The sequence below is a fragment of the Prinia subflava genome, chromosome 4, assembly GCF_021018805.1.
Source record: "Prinia subflava isolate CZ2003 ecotype Zambia chromosome 4, Cam_Psub_1.2, whole genome shotgun sequence".
Lineage (NCBI taxonomy): Eukaryota > Metazoa > Chordata > Aves > Passeriformes > Cisticolidae > Prinia > Prinia subflava.
In genome coordinates, this window is record NC_086250.1 from 1818348 (window position 1) to 1835763 (window position 17416).

The 17416-nt window shown below is 51.6% G+C and overlaps 1 protein-coding gene across 2 annotated transcripts in view; it reads left to right on the plus strand.

Annotated features, from left to right (window-relative positions):
• Positions 1 to 8799, plus strand: part of LOC134549513 (chromatin remodeling regulator CECR2) — a 92308-nt gene extending 83509 nt beyond the window's left edge. For both annotated transcript variants that reach the window (XM_063395110.1, XM_063395111.1), the window contains 8 exons: positions 70 to 161; positions 435 to 561; positions 1929 to 2362; positions 3437 to 3565; positions 3649 to 4435; positions 5924 to 7331; positions 8166 to 8271; positions 8490 to 8799. In XM_063395110.1, coding sequence (XP_063251180.1) covers positions 70 to 161; positions 435 to 561; positions 1929 to 2362; positions 3437 to 3565; positions 3649 to 4435; positions 5924 to 7331; positions 8166 to 8271; positions 8490 to 8495 — 3089 coding nt within the window. In that variant the 3' untranslated portion in view covers positions 8496 to 8799. The remainder of the gene's footprint in view (positions 1 to 69; positions 162 to 434; positions 562 to 1928; positions 2363 to 3436; positions 3566 to 3648; positions 4436 to 5923; positions 7332 to 8165; positions 8272 to 8489) is intronic.
• Positions 8800 to 17416: the final 8617 nt, after the last annotated feature.

Below are 17416 nucleotides of genomic sequence, written 5' to 3' on the forward strand. Positions count from 1 at the left end.
CAAAGTGAAATCCTTCTGTGTGTGTGTGTGTGTGAGTGTAACCATTCCCCTTTCTCTTGCTGCTGCCAGTTCTAGATGTGGTGAAGGCTCACAAGGACTCCTGGCCCTTCTTAGAGCCCGTGGATGAATCGTATGCTCCCAACTACTACCAGATCATTAAGGTATGGAAAGTGGCCCAGCCATTTTGACTGATGCCCTTTGTTGACTGGGACGCAGTTTTTTGGGAGTGTTTGGAAGTTTTATGGGCTGTATTACTCTCACAGTCAATCTCCAGGATTCTGGCAGTGCCTTCTAGCCTTTTGAGTCAAAAAAACCAAAGATGGATGGCTGCCTCTCTGGAGAGCATCCCCTGCTGCCCACGCCCTCTCTGAGCTCTAACTTTGTAAGCCCCACTATGCTTTCTGTCCCTGAAGGGAAGTTTGGTTGTATTCCAGGCCCCCATGGATATCTCTAGCATGGAGAAGAAGTTGAATGGAGGTCAGTACTGCACCAAGGATGAATTTGTGGGTGATATGAAGACCATGTTCAGGAACTGTCTAAAGTACAACGGTGAAGGCAGTGGTAAGAGCAGTAAGATGCTAAATTTGTCTATCTGCAGTGCTCAGCCAAAGCGAGCAGTGCCCTCTTCCTCCTCACCAGTACTTGATTCGTGCTGCTTCTCTTTCAGAATATTTTTGGGAGACCAGAAGAAAGGGTGATAGTTATTGAGACCTGCACTGGGTTTTAGTGAGGCTTTTAGCAGTTTGGTCATGCTGAATTGGGGCATGGCATACTGAGGACTGCCATGTTGCTAGATGGTGAAGGCAGAACATTCAAAGAGAGGAGAGTCTGTTTCTTTCTGAACTCCTTCGAGTGCTTACCTGTGCCCCTTTTCCTCATAGTAACTAATACAGACTTTGAAAGGCATCGGAGTCTGGTTAACTCTCAGTGTTTATTGAGTACCACAGGAAAGTGAGGAGTGAACCATGCCTGTCCTTTGGATGGAAAATGTAGTTTTTAGGTTCCTTGGCTATTGAAGGAACAATGTGAGTGTGCAAATGGGAAATCCTGGTTGAATTGCCATGCCAATTAAAATTCTATGTGTTGCTTCGATAAGAAATCAGTTCCCATATGGTGGGTCATCACTGCAGACTGTCTCACCAGCAACACCTGGTGAGAAAGGGAGAACAACACTAGGAACAAATCAGCTTGTTACTGTTGGCTGCAAGCAAAAGCATACCTGCACTGCCACTGGGAGAGCTCTGTTCCTCAAGGAACTTCAGGGTTAGTTTAGTGGAAACAACTGGAAAGTCACTTGCTTCAAGGCCTTGTCACCAACACCTCTCACATGTCTTTTCCTTCCTATCCATTCAACAAAAAGTAAAAGCTCATCTCAGCAGAGCTGTCCAGTGGAAATGATGCAGTGGGGACACTGGTGTTGGCAATAGCATTTGTGTCAGGGTCAGCAAGTGCTTTGGAAACTACACTGATAAATATGTTTGCTGATTTTCCTCTGTGTTGTGGCCCACAGCAGAGATCTGAATGAGTCCAAGAAAAGCCTCTGAATGTAATCAAATAGCATTGCTGGAAGTTCACATTTCTTCTCTCAGCACTCCTGCTGGCCAACTGTGAGGGTCACACATCCCTGCGAGCAGAGCTGGTGCTCCTCCTAATGTAATTCTTGGCACTAGGCTGGAACACTGAGTTAATGCTGACTCTGCAGGCCCTGCTGCCAGTGGTACTTTGTCATGCCTGTGTGCCTGTCCCCTAGTGGGGTTACTGAACTGAACTGTTGCTTATGGAGCTTAGGAACCAAAGCCAACTTGTTAGAAACAAAAGTCTTCCTTGGAGAAACTTGGCAGAGGGGCGATGATTTATCTGATGTTGCATAATTGCTTAATTGCTTCTCTCTACAAGGCTCTGACGTTCTTGGGGGGGTTTGTCTGCAGAATATACAAAGATGGCTTACAACTTGGAGAGGTGTTTCCACCGAGCAATGATGAAGCACTTCCCTGGGGAAGATGGAGACACGGATGAGGAGTTTTGGATCAGAGAGGACGGGAGGCGAGAGAAGAGGAGCCGGCGGACCGGCCGCTCCGGGGCAGGCAGCGTCTGGACTCGATCCCGAGACCCCGATGGGCCCGGCAAGAGACAGCAACGCCTGGAAAATGGAGGAAAACCCCCACCATATCGAGCTGCTTCCAGGGCTCCTGCTTCTTCCTCCTCTTCCTCTTCCTCCTCCTTCTCCTCATCCTCTGTAGATGACCCAAGTGGCAACGCAGCGCAGGCTGCTCGAGAAGTGGGCCCTTCCAACGGGCGAGGCTTCCCCCGCTCCCTGCAGTACGGCGGCATGCCCAGCCCTGTGCCACATCCTGGACAGATGGTAAGGAGCAGCTCCTGCTGTCCTCTGCCCATCAGCAGGAGGGAGGTAACAGGGAACGAAACTTCCTGCCATGAAATCCTTAGTGCGTGTCAGGAACCTTTTCCCAGAGATAAAGGGTCTGAGTTATGGTTCCTCCAAGTGAGACTTTCCAGACCTTAAACTGGTATAATTTAAGTCTTTGCCACATTAGGTGGGGGCAATCTCCTACTGTTTCCCATGGCTGGCATGTCCCAGTGTAGGCTTGCACAAACTGATTCCCCCAGTTCTCTTCTCTCCATCCCCAGTGTGTGTGGAAAGCTGTAACATTTCTTTCCTTACCCCCCAGTTTATGAAGCTGAACAAGCTGGTCTTCTTTGGTCTCAATTGTTCACAGATGCCTGGTAACTTCTTGCCATCTGTGTACTGCTGCATTTCGTGCCTTGAGCATTTATAAAAGCAGTAAAGTAAATCAAACAAAGGCCACCCTGGTCTGCAGCAGTGACCTATCTTTAGCCCAGCATTTCCTCTCTGAATGCCACCTGTTCTGCCTCCCTTCTGGGCTGTTCCTCACCCATCTTTCCCTGCCTTTTCCATTTTAACCAGTGATGACTTGTGGTGTGATGTATCTGCTGTTCCCCTGAGGTCTAGGCTATCCCTTGCCCTTTGAGCTAGAGATCAAACAAAGTTTTTAGAGTGATTCTTGTGCTGCAGGTAGTGGGAGGTGATAGGAGAGCTGGAGGCATTGAGTATTTCCTTCCTTTTTGAAGAAAATCCAGCACATTCCCTGCTGTCTTCTGCTTCCACACTCTTGTGGTCTGTTCCTCCTGAAGCAAACCACTGGCCCCTCCAGTCTTCTTGCTTGCTCCCCAGTATTTGGGTGGCAAGTGAGTGTGTTGCAGCCTTAAATTCAGGGGTGAGTAGCTGAGAGGTGGCTTTCATAAGGCTGTGTCACCTTGTGAAAGAGAGCGTACAGGTTTTCCCCAGTACCTCCAAAACAGGCTGTATATTCATGTGGTTACTCCAGCCTTGGCTTCCCCTCACCTGCAGTATTTCTGCTGCTTTTATGCTCTTCACAAGTCGTTTTGTTTCCCTCAGAGACCGGCGGTGCCAGGAACGTTCGGCCCTTTGCGTGGATCAGATCCCACAAAGCTGTACGGCTCTCCGCGAGTGCCCGAGCCCCACCCCGGAGAGCCGCTGCAGCAGCACCAGCACTTTGCCATGCAGGTGAGCCCCCCTGCCCAGGGCTGCAGCCCCCCGGGCCCCGCGGGCGCCGCGGCCCTCGCTGAGACCCCCCTGTCTCTCCGCAGCCGGCCGTGGGACTGAGCGAGCACCGCGGGCACCGGCTGGGCACTCCGGAGAAGCAGCCGTGCGCGGCACCGGCGCACGTGGCGGGGCTGGGCCCGCGCCTGGGCTCCCTGCAGCTGCGGCCCGACGCCGTCTACCCGCCCGCCCCGTTCCAGCAGGGCTTCCTCCCGCCGCGGCACGGCGCGCCCCCGGGGAAGCCGCCCGAGGGCTCGGAGGTCCCGCCAGGACACATGTACCGGCCCTACAAGTACCTGAACCGCGCGCACCCGGCCCTGTGGAACGGCAGCCACGCCGGCCAGCCCGCCGTGGGGCCGGAGGAGAAGGCGCCCATGGGGCCGGGGCCCTCGCTGCAGCCCCGTGTGCTGGGTCATATGATGGACCCCCGGGCCATGAGGCCGCCGCTGCCTCCCAGCCAGTGGAGCGAGCAATCCAATTTCCTACCTCACGGCGTGCCCCCCTCAGGGTACCTCCGGCCGCCCGGCAAAGCCGCCGGCCAGAGGATGCCGCAGCCGCCGGCCGCTCTGTTCGGGGCACCGCCTCAGGTTCAGCGAGGGTGCCAGGGCGGGGACTCCATGCTGGACAGCCCCGAGATGATCGCCATGCAGCAGCTGTCGTCGCGCGTGTGCCCGCCAGGCGTGCCTTACCACCCTCGCCAGCCGCCCCCGCCGCACCTCCCCGGGCCCTTCCCGCAGCTGGCGCACGCCGCCTCCAGCCAGCCCCCAAAGCCCCTGGGGAACGGGAGCTCGCAGGACCCCGCCGGCCACGCCGTGGACATGGACAGCAGCCAAGGTAACGCCCCCAGTGCCCACTGGTACCACTGGGCCCTCCCTGCCCGCGTCTGTCGCCTCCACCGCTCAGAAAACAGTTCAAATCTTGATTAAATATTCCCGGGGGAGCAGAGTTTTTACACACAGTTTTACTCTTTTTTTTAAATCTAAGTTGGAATATGTTTTCTACTCAGGGCATTGCTTAGATTTTTCTAGGACTGTTTTGTTTCACTGTAGCCCTCTGTCCCAGCTTTACGTGCAAGTTATCAGTTTGCCACAGGGTGCAAATGCAAAGCACAGGTTGTGATGCTGCTAGAGCTCACCTGGAGTTAATATAAAAATTGGATCTGCAGAGAGTTAGGTTATGTGAATAAACGCCTTAAATATACTCCTTTGAGTGTGTGTCAGTATGGCTTCTCCTCTGAAGTGCACATCTGCCTTATGAGCTCTTAAAATCTTCACACGCCAGGGCTACCCAAAAAGCCCCTGAGCATCTGTATTGGTTCAGGTGGGATGGCAGCATGTCATGCATGCCCTCACCAGTTTCCTTCTGGTTGAATTTCATTTGTTCTGTTTCATTTCATTCTGGTAAACTACAGATAATTTAAAAAAAGAACCTTAAAAATAAAACCTAATGTAGAGATCAAAAAAATTCAGAGATCAAAAAAAATTTTTTTCATTAATTCTAGCTGGTAAACTGGAGATCAAAACCCTTGTATCTTTTATCAATCCCTTGCGTGCCTTGCACGAAGAGGAAACTCTTTCCTTGTGTGGCATTGCGTAAAAGTTATCATCATAATTTAACTTGCTGGATATAGAACAGAGACAGGGGAGAACGCTGAGTGATTGCAGGGCAGAGCAGTCGCATCCCTGAACCACAGTTGGTTAAAATGTGGCTGTGATCAGCTCTGCAGCATCTCAGGGTGTGGTGGTGCCTCTGCCCAAGCTGGATGCAAGCAGGGTTTGTGAAGGGTGGGCTTAAATTTGATGTTAAGAAGAAATTCTTTACTGTGAGAGTGGTGAGGCACTGACACAGATTTTCCAGAGAAGCTGTGGATGCCCCAACCCTGTAAGTGTTCAAGACCAGGATGGAGGGGACTTTGAACTATCTGACTTTGTGGGAGATGTCTCTTTCCATGGCAGGGGGTTTGGAACTACATGATCTTTGAGGTTCCTTCCAACCCAAACTATTCTATAATTCCATGACCAGAAGGGATAAGGAAGCCTGAAATCAAGCTGAAACCAACACCTGATGTCACTGTCATGTGGACCCCTACTCTGCCTCTCCTTTAGGCAGCCTCTGCACTCCTCTGTGTCAGACCAAACACGTGTGCCTCATTGCTCCAGAGGGGCTTGCAAAGTACAGTGTCCACCTCTGCCATCTTTCAGAGGGAGACGCAACCTCATGAGCAGTTTCTAAAAGAGCACTTTTAAAAAAGATGCAGCTATCAAAGATCACCCGAATTTGCAGAAGTTAACCACGTGTTTGACTGTGTTCCCTCTCTTTCAGTGGACACACCGGCGGGCATGGACGAGAAGGCTCAGTGCATCAGCATTCCTGACGGGGCCTACGCCAAACTCCTACCTCATCCCAAGCCCCCGCTGCCCCTGGAGTGCGCCAGGCGCGCCCTGCCCCCGGATGGGGAGGGGGATGGCCCCGGCGTGAAGGGCGACCTGAAGGCAGGGCAGGGCAAGGGTGCGTGGTCGGCAGAGAGCGGCTACGCCGGCGACCCGGGCTGCGTCAGGGACCTGGTGCCCTCCTCCGAAAGAGGGGCTCCCCTGCCTCAGAACGGGGCGGCGGGCGAGGGGCCAGCAGCCGGCCCCGAGGGGAAGGGGCTGGCTGCCAACCTGCTGGAGAAGCCCCTCTGCGGTGGGGGAAAGGCTCTGCCCGAAGCAGCCGTGCCTTGCATGGGGCAGGGCACCGGCCTCCCTGCTGTGGATGCCACCTCCATGGGGGCCACCCCCAACCAGTTTCATCCTCTCTACATGTCCAGCCTGGAATACCCGAATTCAGCGGGGCGTTACCACATCAACCCGGGCCTGCAGGGGTTCAGCCCCGTGATGGGGGGGAAGCCGCCTCCTCCTGCCTCCCATCCCCAGCATTTTCCCTCGCGGGCTTTCCAGCCAAGCAGCGCCCACCCCGGCGTCTTCCCGCGGTATCGGCCGCCCCAGGGGATGCCGTACCCTTACCAGCCACAGCCCCAACCTTCCTACCACCACTACCAGCGACCGCCCTACTACGGCTGCCCGCAGGGCTACTCAGACTGGCAGAGACCCCTCCCGGCGCAGGCCAGCCCCAGCGGGCACCCCGGTGCCCACCCGCCGCTGGGCAGGGCCCCGTTCCCAGAGCGCGGCCCCACCGGGCTGCAGGGCTGCGAGGCACTGAGCGCTGCCCTGGCCTCCCCCAACCGCATGGACGTAGCAAGTGCCAAAGAGGTTTCTCCAAGCGACGGAGGGCAGGAGCTGGGGCCTGAAGATGAGAAGTCCGAGGAGTCCCAGGAAAGACCGGAGAGTCCCAAAGAGTTTCTTGATTTGGACAACCACAACGCGGCCACCAAGAGGCAGAGCTCGGTGGCGGCGGGGGAGTTCCTCTACGGAGCGCCCCCGCCACACCTGGGTGCGGGGATGGGGTTCGGCCCGTCGGCTTTCCCTCCCCATGGGGTGATGTTACAGACTGGCTCTCCTTACGGATCCCGGCATCCTGCCAGCCACTTCCAGCCCAGGACGTACGGATCGCCCATGAATGCTCACCTGTCTCACCATGCAGCCCCCAGCCAGGCCAATGGCCTCTCTCAGGAGGGGCCCCTGTACCGCTGCCGAGAGGAGAACGTGGGCCACTTTCAGGCCTTGCTGATGGAGCAGAGAGGCAGTGGAGGTGGTATGGGGGGGCCACCCCAGGACTTGTATAGACCCTCGGGGTAAGATGGTGTTTTCTGCAGGAAGGCAAGGTGGGAGGGGGGTGATGCCTGGGTGACCATCAGTGTTGGATACCCTTGAAAGGATATGGCTTCAAGTCAAGGTGAAAGGATAAGAGATGGCTCTTGGACTCCTGGAGTAGGAGTGCTAAGATGGAGAGAGTCTCATTGCATCTCCTTAAAACAAGGAGCACTCGCTGTCATGGAGAACCTGTTAGCCTGCCCCATCCATCCCCACACCAGTGCTGAGTTTCCCCTGACAGTGTTTTGTTAATGTGTCATCCAGGGTTGAGCATCTCTTAATCACTTACTCTTGCCATTTTCTTTGCAAATGTTTATTTAATCTTGCTTGTAGTGGGGCAGAGTCACTGACTAAAGTGGAAGTTTGCCTCTTGTTATGAACATCCTTAATGTTGTTGTCTTTTTCCCTCCTCTTGCTTTGCCCCTTCTCTCTGTGTCAAATTTCCATCACAGAAAGTTACTTCTCACTGAGATTGCACATCACATTTTATTCCTAAGAGGAAAATACTGCTGCCCCAACAATTCCCTGTTCAGTTTTTATGAATGTGCCTCAACTATTACTGTTTTGTCATCGTCATCACAGTATAAAGTCCTTCCTTCTTCTAGTATTCAGAGAACTTGGCTTAAAGCTAAGCCATTGGGGGAATGGCATGGGTTGAGGGCTGTGTTTTAGGGGGAAGCCAGACAGAATATACAAGACAATTGCTTGTATGCTAATGTTGTATGGATGCCTTCAGTGAAGTAGTTTTAATCCAGAGTGGGGATTTGCTCCTGACATTCATGTGCTAAAACTCTCTCCATTCAACCTGACTCCAGAATGCAAATGCATCAGGCTCAAGTTCCTTTCCCGAAGATGCCTACAGCAACCATGTCCCGGGAAGATTTGACATCACAAAAACCATCAGCGTTGCCTCTGGATCAAGTAAGGGCTGCTAGAGGGAGCAGAGCTGAAATGCAAATCTTTCTCCTCCCAGGGGTTAAAGGATTGAGGTGTTTGGTGAGGGTGGGAAGAACTGGAGGAAGCTGTGACCTTGGGCAGATCCATAGTTGCTAGCTTTGAACCGGTTGCATGCAATCACGAGATTATTCCTTTCTAAAGCCGCCACTTAAAGCCTCCAACTCTTGTTCTTCCTCTTCCAGAGCTAGTCCAAGAAAGGACAGACTTCCCGAACACGAAAGCCACGCGTGATTTGGACAAGGGAGAGCAGGGGCAGGCCTTGCTCCCGCCCTCCCCTCGCCCCAGCAGCGTGGAGCTCCCTGGCTCTGCGGGACGCGGCGCCGTGCTGGATTTGTGCCGGATTTGTGCCGGAACGCCGCGGCGGCGGTGCTGGGCCCCGGCCAGCCGAGCCGCTGGCTCGCCATCACAGGGCACCCCAAACTCCAGTGGCTTTCCGTGAGCGGAGCCTGCGTCTCGTTCAGGGTTTGAGGGATTTTTCGGGTGGGGAGGGCGGGGGTGGGGGTGGAAACTTTCATTGACTGCTAAACTCAGGTATATTTTTCAGGGTGGAAGAGGACGATGATGGAATTTTACTTGTAGTATTAACGTGTGTGTTTTGGAGCTGGATCCAGTTTACAGAATTTAACCTGTTGCCTTTCTAAATAAATTTCTGTTGTTGGTGAATGTATTGTACATAATGGGGGAGGGGGTGGGCCCAGCTTGTAGTGGGCTTAGCACTGGAGGAATTGTTAACTGTTTACAATCATATCACACTGAAATCTTTCAGGATAGGGTGAGGGTTTGGGGGCACTGGAGAGAGGTGAGGAAATGTGTGATGGATGACTTGCTGTCCTCCTTCCTGTCCTCTGCAACCAAGACACGACCCGACGGTTGGTTGACTTGATAGCGGGAATTGCTCAGGAGCATAGCATGTCCTCCTCTTTCTCTTGCCTTCTTCCTCCTTCCCCTCTCACCCCCACCTCCACCCCTCTGGATCCAGGGCCTGAGTGCACTTCCAGCTCCTGTCATCATGGGGGAACAAGGAAACCACGACCAGGAATTGAAACCAGGGCAGGACACCCACAGCATTGTCCCTTCTGCTAGTACAGTACTCTTCTCCCTGCCTTTTTGATAGAAGAGATGTGTGCTCTAGAAAACAGAAAATGGCATAACTGGTCATCTCTAAAGTTATCTTGGTGAAACCAGTGCAGCTGCAGGTGGAGCAGCAGCTATCCAGTAGAACAGATTTTGTGCAGATCTGTACTGCCCTGCTGCCCAAGAAGAGGAGCCAAGTCCCCACCTCTTTCCCTGACCCTGGGCTATATTCACTTCTTAGCAGCAGTGAAGCAGAAAGTGCCACAGGCTTCCTGAGCACTCTTGCTGAGGAGGAAGAGCAAGAGGCTGCCTTGGGGGGATGGTAGGATTACTGCAGAGTAAGCCATTTGTTAGATTTGGCATTTGCAAGTTGCAGGTGAATTGGAAAGCACTCAAGCATTCATTCAGAGTTAGACATTGAGGTCGATTGGCTCAGAAGCTGAGGGACAAGAGGACTGGTACATGCTGGAGTTGAGTTGGTTTAATTTTGCTGTCAAGCAGCAGGTCCTACAGGGCCAGTGGCAGCTTCCCTGAGTCCAGTGGCAGTGGGAAAAACCCTGTGTGCCAGTGCTTGGACAGCCACTGCTGTTCAAGTGGGTTCTGGAGGAATTTCAGCGGAGTTTATTCACGTCTTAAAGCTAACCAGCAGTTGCTTATTCTTGGGAAAGCTGGAGTAAAATAGGGGAGTTCTTAAGTTATGAGGCTGGGCAGCAAGAGCTGCTGGGACCATAGCACTGGTGAGTAGTGCTGGCTGCACTGGGAGAGGACAGTGGTTAAAAAGAGGATCTGGCAAGGAGTCAAACAGAGCATGGCAGCAGGAGAGGGACAGAGCAGGATGCCCTTCAGTCTGTGCCACCAGCTAGAGGAGGGATATTGTCTCCAGTTTCTGGAGAATTTTTCTGTCTGCTTTCTTGTCTCGGATGGTGCCATCACCCATATCCTTAGCTGGATTGCACCAGGATGTGTGACTACTGCCTTTGTCCTGCTGTGTAGATCTACTACAGGCTGGCAGAGCTGCTCAAGTAAATGGCAGATAGCATCTGACTGAGCCATTGCTCCTTCTATCCTAAGCTTTTGGAAGAACAAAAAGCTTTTGGTGTACATTTTTTTTTCATTTGTATTATCTGTCAGTGAGCAATTGTGAGTGGTGGATTGATCTGAACCTGAAGGGGTGATCCTGCAGATTGACCTTTGACTGAGAAATTGGTAACTTGCCAAGAACATGAGGTTATGTCTCTTCCAAATTTGTCCCAAATCTGGCTCATCAGCTGGTGGTGGTTTTCAGATGTGCCCCAGCTGCTCCAAAAGGTAGGCCGAGATCCTTCTCTGAACAGGGCCACAGAAGCAGTAGTAGATATTAATGAAAAATTGTGCAAGTATAACTCTTCTTAAAGACAACAAACCTGGGACAAACACATTTGTTTCTCCTTGTAAAGCAGTCTTTAGTTCACTGTAGATATAAAAACAATTGGAAATAACATTTAAAAACAGAGGAACTGGAAAATCTAACTTGTAGCAAAGCATTGAAAACTCTGGAAATCTGAATGTAGATTCTGAAAAGAAGCCCTGCCATACTTCAGCCTGTCTTCTGTATCACAGACAGCTGAATATTTGAAGTGCCTTTCATTCAGCCCATTGTGAACGTTGCAGAACAGGAAGTTTTTAGAAGCTATAAAAACTCTCCAAGCAAGCTGAAGCACACTTCAACTGGAACTGGCACTGTAAACATGGCTCTAGTGGTCATGGCCTCTGGATGAGTACCAGGCCTCAATCAAAACAGGAGACAACTAAGGAGGGCAAGAATTGCTTGTGGTCTGCCTGGAGAGGGTAGTAGAGTGTCAGACAGTGATAGAAACCCTCACCTGACGTGAGGCAAAGCTGGGAGAAGAGTTTGACTTTGAAGGTGGCAGACAAAACCAGGTGGTGAAGCTGACTCCTCCTGGGAGGGTTTCTAGGTAAAAGGCTTTTGATGTAGTCAGTAATTTTTTTATGAAAGTGGCTAATAAGCTGCTGTTGTGAGGACAGATGGTTTCTGTTAGAAAAGTACTCATAAAGAATACAGGGAGCTATGGCTGGGCTTTCCTGAGGATGGGACACACTGAGGTGGAGAGCTGCTGGTGGAGTCTTAGATTGGCATTTCCAGACTTTCAAATGCTTTGTTCATAAGGGAGGGTTGGGGGTTTTTCTTTCCCTCTTAGGTTATCTGGGGATCCCCTCAAAATCAGAGCTTAATTTCACTAGGTTCAATCTGAGCCAGTCACTGAAAACTGACTCCCCTCAGAGGACACAGCCCTAGGAGAGGATCACGCTACAATACCCGTGCAAATGTAAGGAGGAGCAGCTAATGTGAATTTTATGATTTCCAAACCATCCTGCTTTGTAGATATTGTTGAAGACAGGTTTGAGGGATTTAGAAGAGTAGCATTGCTGCTCTTTATGTACAGAGTGGTGTTCTGTGCCATGGGTTGGCTTGCAGTGCAAGAGAAGTGTAGCTGCATTTTAAAATAACATGGCTTTTGAGTGCCATTCTTTGTACCACTACCTTAACTTTAACAAAATACAGAGAAACTCTAGTGCATCCCCCAGTGTTGCTGTAGTGCTATATATTGCCAGGTGGTCCTTCTTCAGAAAGCATCCTGAACTAGTGACTTTGCAAAAGTTCCTGTAGCTATTACTTTTTCCATATGGAGGATGTGTTTCTACTATAATTATGGATTTCATGTTAAATGAGATTTTATAATACATAGGACAATTATGAAGTTGACCATGCTCAAGCATGACAAAAATTTCCAGTATTCTCAGGAGAGCTTTGTATGTTCCTCTGCCTTTTTAGCTTCTTGCTCTCCCCACCACTTTCTCCTTTCTAAGTGATGTGTGGTGTTCCTAAGCTCCTGGGATGTCAAGTTGCCTTTGCAAAGGCCATTGTATAAAAATCCCCCTGAGACTCTGAATCTTTGAGCATCTTTGGTGATACAAGCCCTGGCAATTCAACTGGAAAGGGCAGTCACTGAGGCTTCACTGTGACTTTTAGCTGTGTTTAGAAGAAGTTTACTGTCTATAAATTCCATGGTGTGACCCACCAAACCACTCAGTAGCAATCCAAGGCACAGGCCTGCAATGAGGAGGACAAAAGAGGAAAGTGAATTTGAAATTTCAAGGCCCAACTGGTTTGATTTGTGACTTTGAAGTAGATGGAGACACTTTTCTTGGAAGCTTCTGGTTCTTTCTCCTCTGCCAAATGCCTTTCCCATGCAGACTTTCCGAAGCAAATCGGCTGTGTATATTTTTGTAAGTGTGGTTTCTCAGGGTCTTGGAGAGCTATCAGCTTTATGATGTCTTATCTGAAAGCAAGTCACAGAGGCTGTCTTTCATTCTGCTGACTGAGGCAGCTCCCCTCCTCTCACCCCAACACTTCTCCATTTAAAATGAAAGTATAATTAGAAAACAACCTTTCTTTATTTTCTCCACTGATCCCTGTCAGGCTTTTGTTCGTCTCTCTGTTCAGCCAGGGTGATTTCTTTGTTCTTGATGGCTTCGTTCTGCTTTCCTTTTCTGAAAAGGCTCTGTTGCTGTGTGCTCTGTGGGATTTCAGAGAAGGTGCTGAAATGAGTGACAGGGAAGTGTCATCCCAAAGAGTGGCTTGGAGACGACCAGCAGTGGAATCTGTGCTGGTGTAGTCGGTCCTGCTTCCCCTTGCTGCAGAGCAGCCATGTAACTGGGTCTCACTTAATCAGAGCAACCCCTTAGAAAGTTTTTGTTGTGGTGCCTCCGCGGAGGAATGGAGGAGTTTGCTGTTCTTGCATAATTCCTGTTTCTGTTTGAGGCCAGTGCAGGTGGTTGCAGAGCAGGGGTGTGAGTGCCAGGTCCTTCCTGCAAGGCTAGGGTTGAGATAGCAGGCTGTGCAAGGAGGGCTGCAGCTGCAGCCCCTGTGAGCTTTGGGAGCCTGTGCTTATTGTAAGGGAGGAAGAATCTCAAGGGTTGCCCACACAGCCTCTCCCCATCTCTGCCTGTTGAACACAGACAGGGGGGCACTCTGCGAAGGAGAACTCTTTTAACCATAATGAACTGCGTGTTCTGGTTTCCACTCTGAAAAAGAGCTGGAGAGGAACCTGTCTCCCCACAGGAGCTCCTGGGGACAACTGGGGCAAGGCTCAATCCACCCCTACACAGGGAAATTCAGGACAGGGTTTAATGGATTTGAAACAAGATAGTAACATCCAAGTGTACCTTTGAGGAGAGCCGTGTTGTGCTCTTCCCTTTTTGGTCACTGTCTTGCCTTGGCTCACATGCAGGATTTGAGAGACCATGGAGCATTCTGTATATCTAACACTGCTGGTCTTGCATTGACTGAGGGCTTTCTTCCTTCATTTGCAGCCATGGCCTAGATTTCTTTTGGCAAAGGTCTTCCTCTTTTTGAAACAAGGATATCAAAGTGAACAGTGCATCCAGGAGAGAGCAAGAGTTACGTCCACCAGGGAAAGAGTGGACAAAGGATTAATTAAGACTGAGGCTTAATTGGGATTTTCACCAACTCTTGCAAGTCCCTCTATCCTTTGCCCCTTTTATTTGGGAACACTTGGCTCACTTAGCAGAAGGGCAGTAAGTGGAATATCTTCTGAACAAAAGCAGAACTGACTCTGTGTGAGCACAATTCCCTTGTTGTGAACAGAGTTAGACCAGAGAGCCACTGGGGACTCCTTTGGGCATCAAGTGAGTGAGAGGCCCACAGACACCTGGTGCACTCAAACACTGGAGCACGGCAGGGGAGCAGTCTCCCTGTCTGAAGCCAGCCAGGCAGCTGCAGGAGCTCAGGCCTCAACTCTGAGTCTGGAAAGTCCTCTGATCCCCTTTTGTATGCCATGCCAACACTTCCCCTCTCCTGGCTTCCCAGCTTTCAAGTCTCTTTCCTCCTGCTGGCTTGGCTGCAGTGGGTGGCTGCCAAGTGCAGAGATGAAAGCTCACTGCCCACGCGAGCACAAGGGCACAGGGTTGGCCTTGCCAGCTGCTTCCTCTGCACACACACAGGCAGCAGCTGGGGAGGGCACATGGACTCTGCTCATGGAATTAGGGTGTCCTCAGTGGCTCAGGAGTGTTCTCCTGTGTGCCCCTGGGGTTTGCCACCCAGGCACAGCACTGTCTGTCCATCTGGCAGTACAAGCATTTGCTCCTGGTCCCAGTGCAGGGCTCCCACACGTGATCCTGGCATGTCTACCTCCAGGAGGCTTTAGGTTAAAAATGTCTGTGCATATACTGTGTACAACTGTGAAAACTCTTGTCTCTCCTCCTTGATGGATCAATGAACACTGCTGCCTGATCTTTTTCTGAGCAATAATAATGTGCAGCAGTGCAACTTTGACCTTCCTGTACTGTTTCAGGACTAACACCCTGGGACGGGGTGTTCACAGTCTCAGTGGGAAGCATGGTGCTCTCTGTGACCCTGCATTTATCAGGCCACGTTCCTGCTTCCCCAGAGACTAGTGGGTTGCTTTAGGTAGCCATGAGAGAGCTGGATGCTGCTTCTGTGTTTGGGAAGGCAGAGAGGGAAGGGAGCAGTTGGGTAAAGTTGAGCCTCATCCATCCATCCATCCATCCACAGGGCAGAGCACATGGAAGAGGGGTGGGTGGCCCACTGGTTTAATCCTCTGGGGAAGGAGAGTGACCCACTGCTGCTTCACTTGGCATTGCTGGGGAGGGAGGGGGGGAGCCTGCACCACTACGTCCATTCATTTTTCTGAAGTTGGGTGACATTGGGGTTGTTTTTGTATTATTGTAAGTTTGTAAAGAATGTAATCTGTCTGTCGGGGGCACAAGGAGAAAACGGGGGCCTTTCTCTTTTTGGGTGAGGCTGTTCTTATGTTGCTGTGCTTTTTGTTGTTGGGCAGGGAGGGGTCTAGTGGCCATGGGGGCAAAAGCCTGGCCCTTGTCAACACCTTGCATCTGTCCCAGGGTGACAGGAGAGTGAGCTGAGGCTGCAGCAGAGACCTCCCACACCAAGCTGTGGAAATGCCTCTGCTTGTGTCCCTCAGTGGGGGAAGTCTGACCTCTGCAGTGGGGCTCTGCACTGGCATGTTTTGCTGGAACACTGGAGGATGGGTTTGGAAACTGGGCTGAACAGCTGCCCATGCTGTTTAGGAAAGGTTGGACTGGATGGGCTCAGTTTCTCAGCTCAAGGAGGAGTTCATGCTGGAGAAGTCCCAGCACTCCTGTCCCCAGCAGGGCCTCAGGGGCTGCACCTCTCCATCACCTGCTGCCCAGGAGCCCCTGCCTCCCTCCCCATCCTGCAGAGCACAGTGTCAGGGATCCTCTTCTCTCTCCTGCTGCTGCAAAGTTGTGTGAACTTTCCTGGTCAATACTGGAAAGGGGAATGCTATTTATTTTTATATTGTGTATATTTTGTCTTGGTCTGCTGATTACCTTTGTTCCCCAAGAGCGACAGTTACCTCAATAGTTAGTTTAATACTGTGTGTTGGGTAATTTTTTTAAAGAACTTTTTTAAAATCTTGATCCTTGGAGGTCTGTAGATTTTATTTCCATATGAATTGGTTATTTTGTATAAAGTACGTTCTTAAAATAGCAATCACCCTTGCTGTATGTGTGTTTTCTTGTCTCCTGGATGGTCTCCCCCTGCCTTTGCAAGGGGAAGCAGATGGGGGTGGGAGGATAACACAGAGGGCTTTTTTTTCAGCGAGACAAAGCCCTGGGCTGCAGACAGACACTGCTGTACCACCTGTAATCCATTCACAGGAGAGCACCTGGAAAGTTCTTCGGGATGGTTTCCTGTTCAGGAGCACGGCTGTCTGCCAGTGAACAGCCCAGCTGTGGAAATGAGATGGTGTCACTGCTTTCCCCCAGAGTCCCTGGTGGGCTGTGGGCCTTCCTGCAGCCCAGGTGTGCAGGGAAGCCTGCTCCCTCTCCCAGACACACCGTGCTTTTGGGGCACAGCTAGTCTGTGCCCCCACAGCCACGTGGAACCTCTCTGCTATAAAAGTGGTGAGTGCCCTGAATGGAGCCCATGGAGTGATGCTGCTGAGGAGGCGCTGCTGTAGCTTCTGTGACTCCCCTTGGAGCTGGTTTAATGATGGCCCTCAGGGGCTGTCAGAGGAATGGAAAGCCTTTTGAGCCCATGTGTGGTGGTCCAAATGCATATTGGGTCCAAAAGGGCACTTGCTTTTTGCTGCTTATTCAACCTCCCATGTGAGGTGGGGCAGGGGCTGCAGCCCTCCCTACAGGGAAGTGTTCAAAGACAACTTAGCTCTTTCTCACTGGGGTTTCAGCATCACAGCTTGAGCTGGCCATACTGTTTCATGCTGGAAGGTGCCTGTTGTAGGTGCATGGAGGCCTTTTGCACTTGGCCATTGCACAGCTGCTCCCAGAATAAATAACTTGCTCAGCTCTGCTCATTCAGCAGTTGTGCATCAGGACAAAATTAAGGTGATTTTCCTTAAAAGCTGGTGCCAGCAAACAGAGGCATGTGGGGATGAACAGCAGAAGGCTGGGGCACACAGGCTTCCAGGTGTTCGCTGCAAGCCCTTCTCCTCCTCAGCTCCATCCAGTGAATCTCCCTCTGTTTCCTCCAGGGCTGGTAACAGACGCTCGTGTCTCCTGCCAAAACAGCCCTGCAGCAGAGCCCGCCTGCTCCATGGGCTCCATCTGCCCCTCCTGTGGGATCCTCACTCTGGGCTGGGGCTGCTCCCAAGCTGAGCACGCTCTCCTGGCTCTCAGCACCAGAGCTGCCTCTGCAAAGAGATGCCCAGGAAACATTTCCATGGTGCAGGACTCCATCCATACTCGCTGGCCAAGCCAAGGGCCTGCATCTTTTCTGTCCCCAGAAAATCACAGGAGCACGTGGAGGCAACTTCCCATCCTGGGCCTTTGGAGGAGCCTGAGATGTGATCTGCTGCACCCTGACATCCTGAATACCCCAAACCCACCAGGTGCCAGAGCTGTCCCTGCTGTCCAGGGCAGGCAGATGAAGTCAAACATCCCAGCAGGGTTTTTCCCAGCGTGGCTGCAGCTCCAGGCCCTGCAAAGGCTT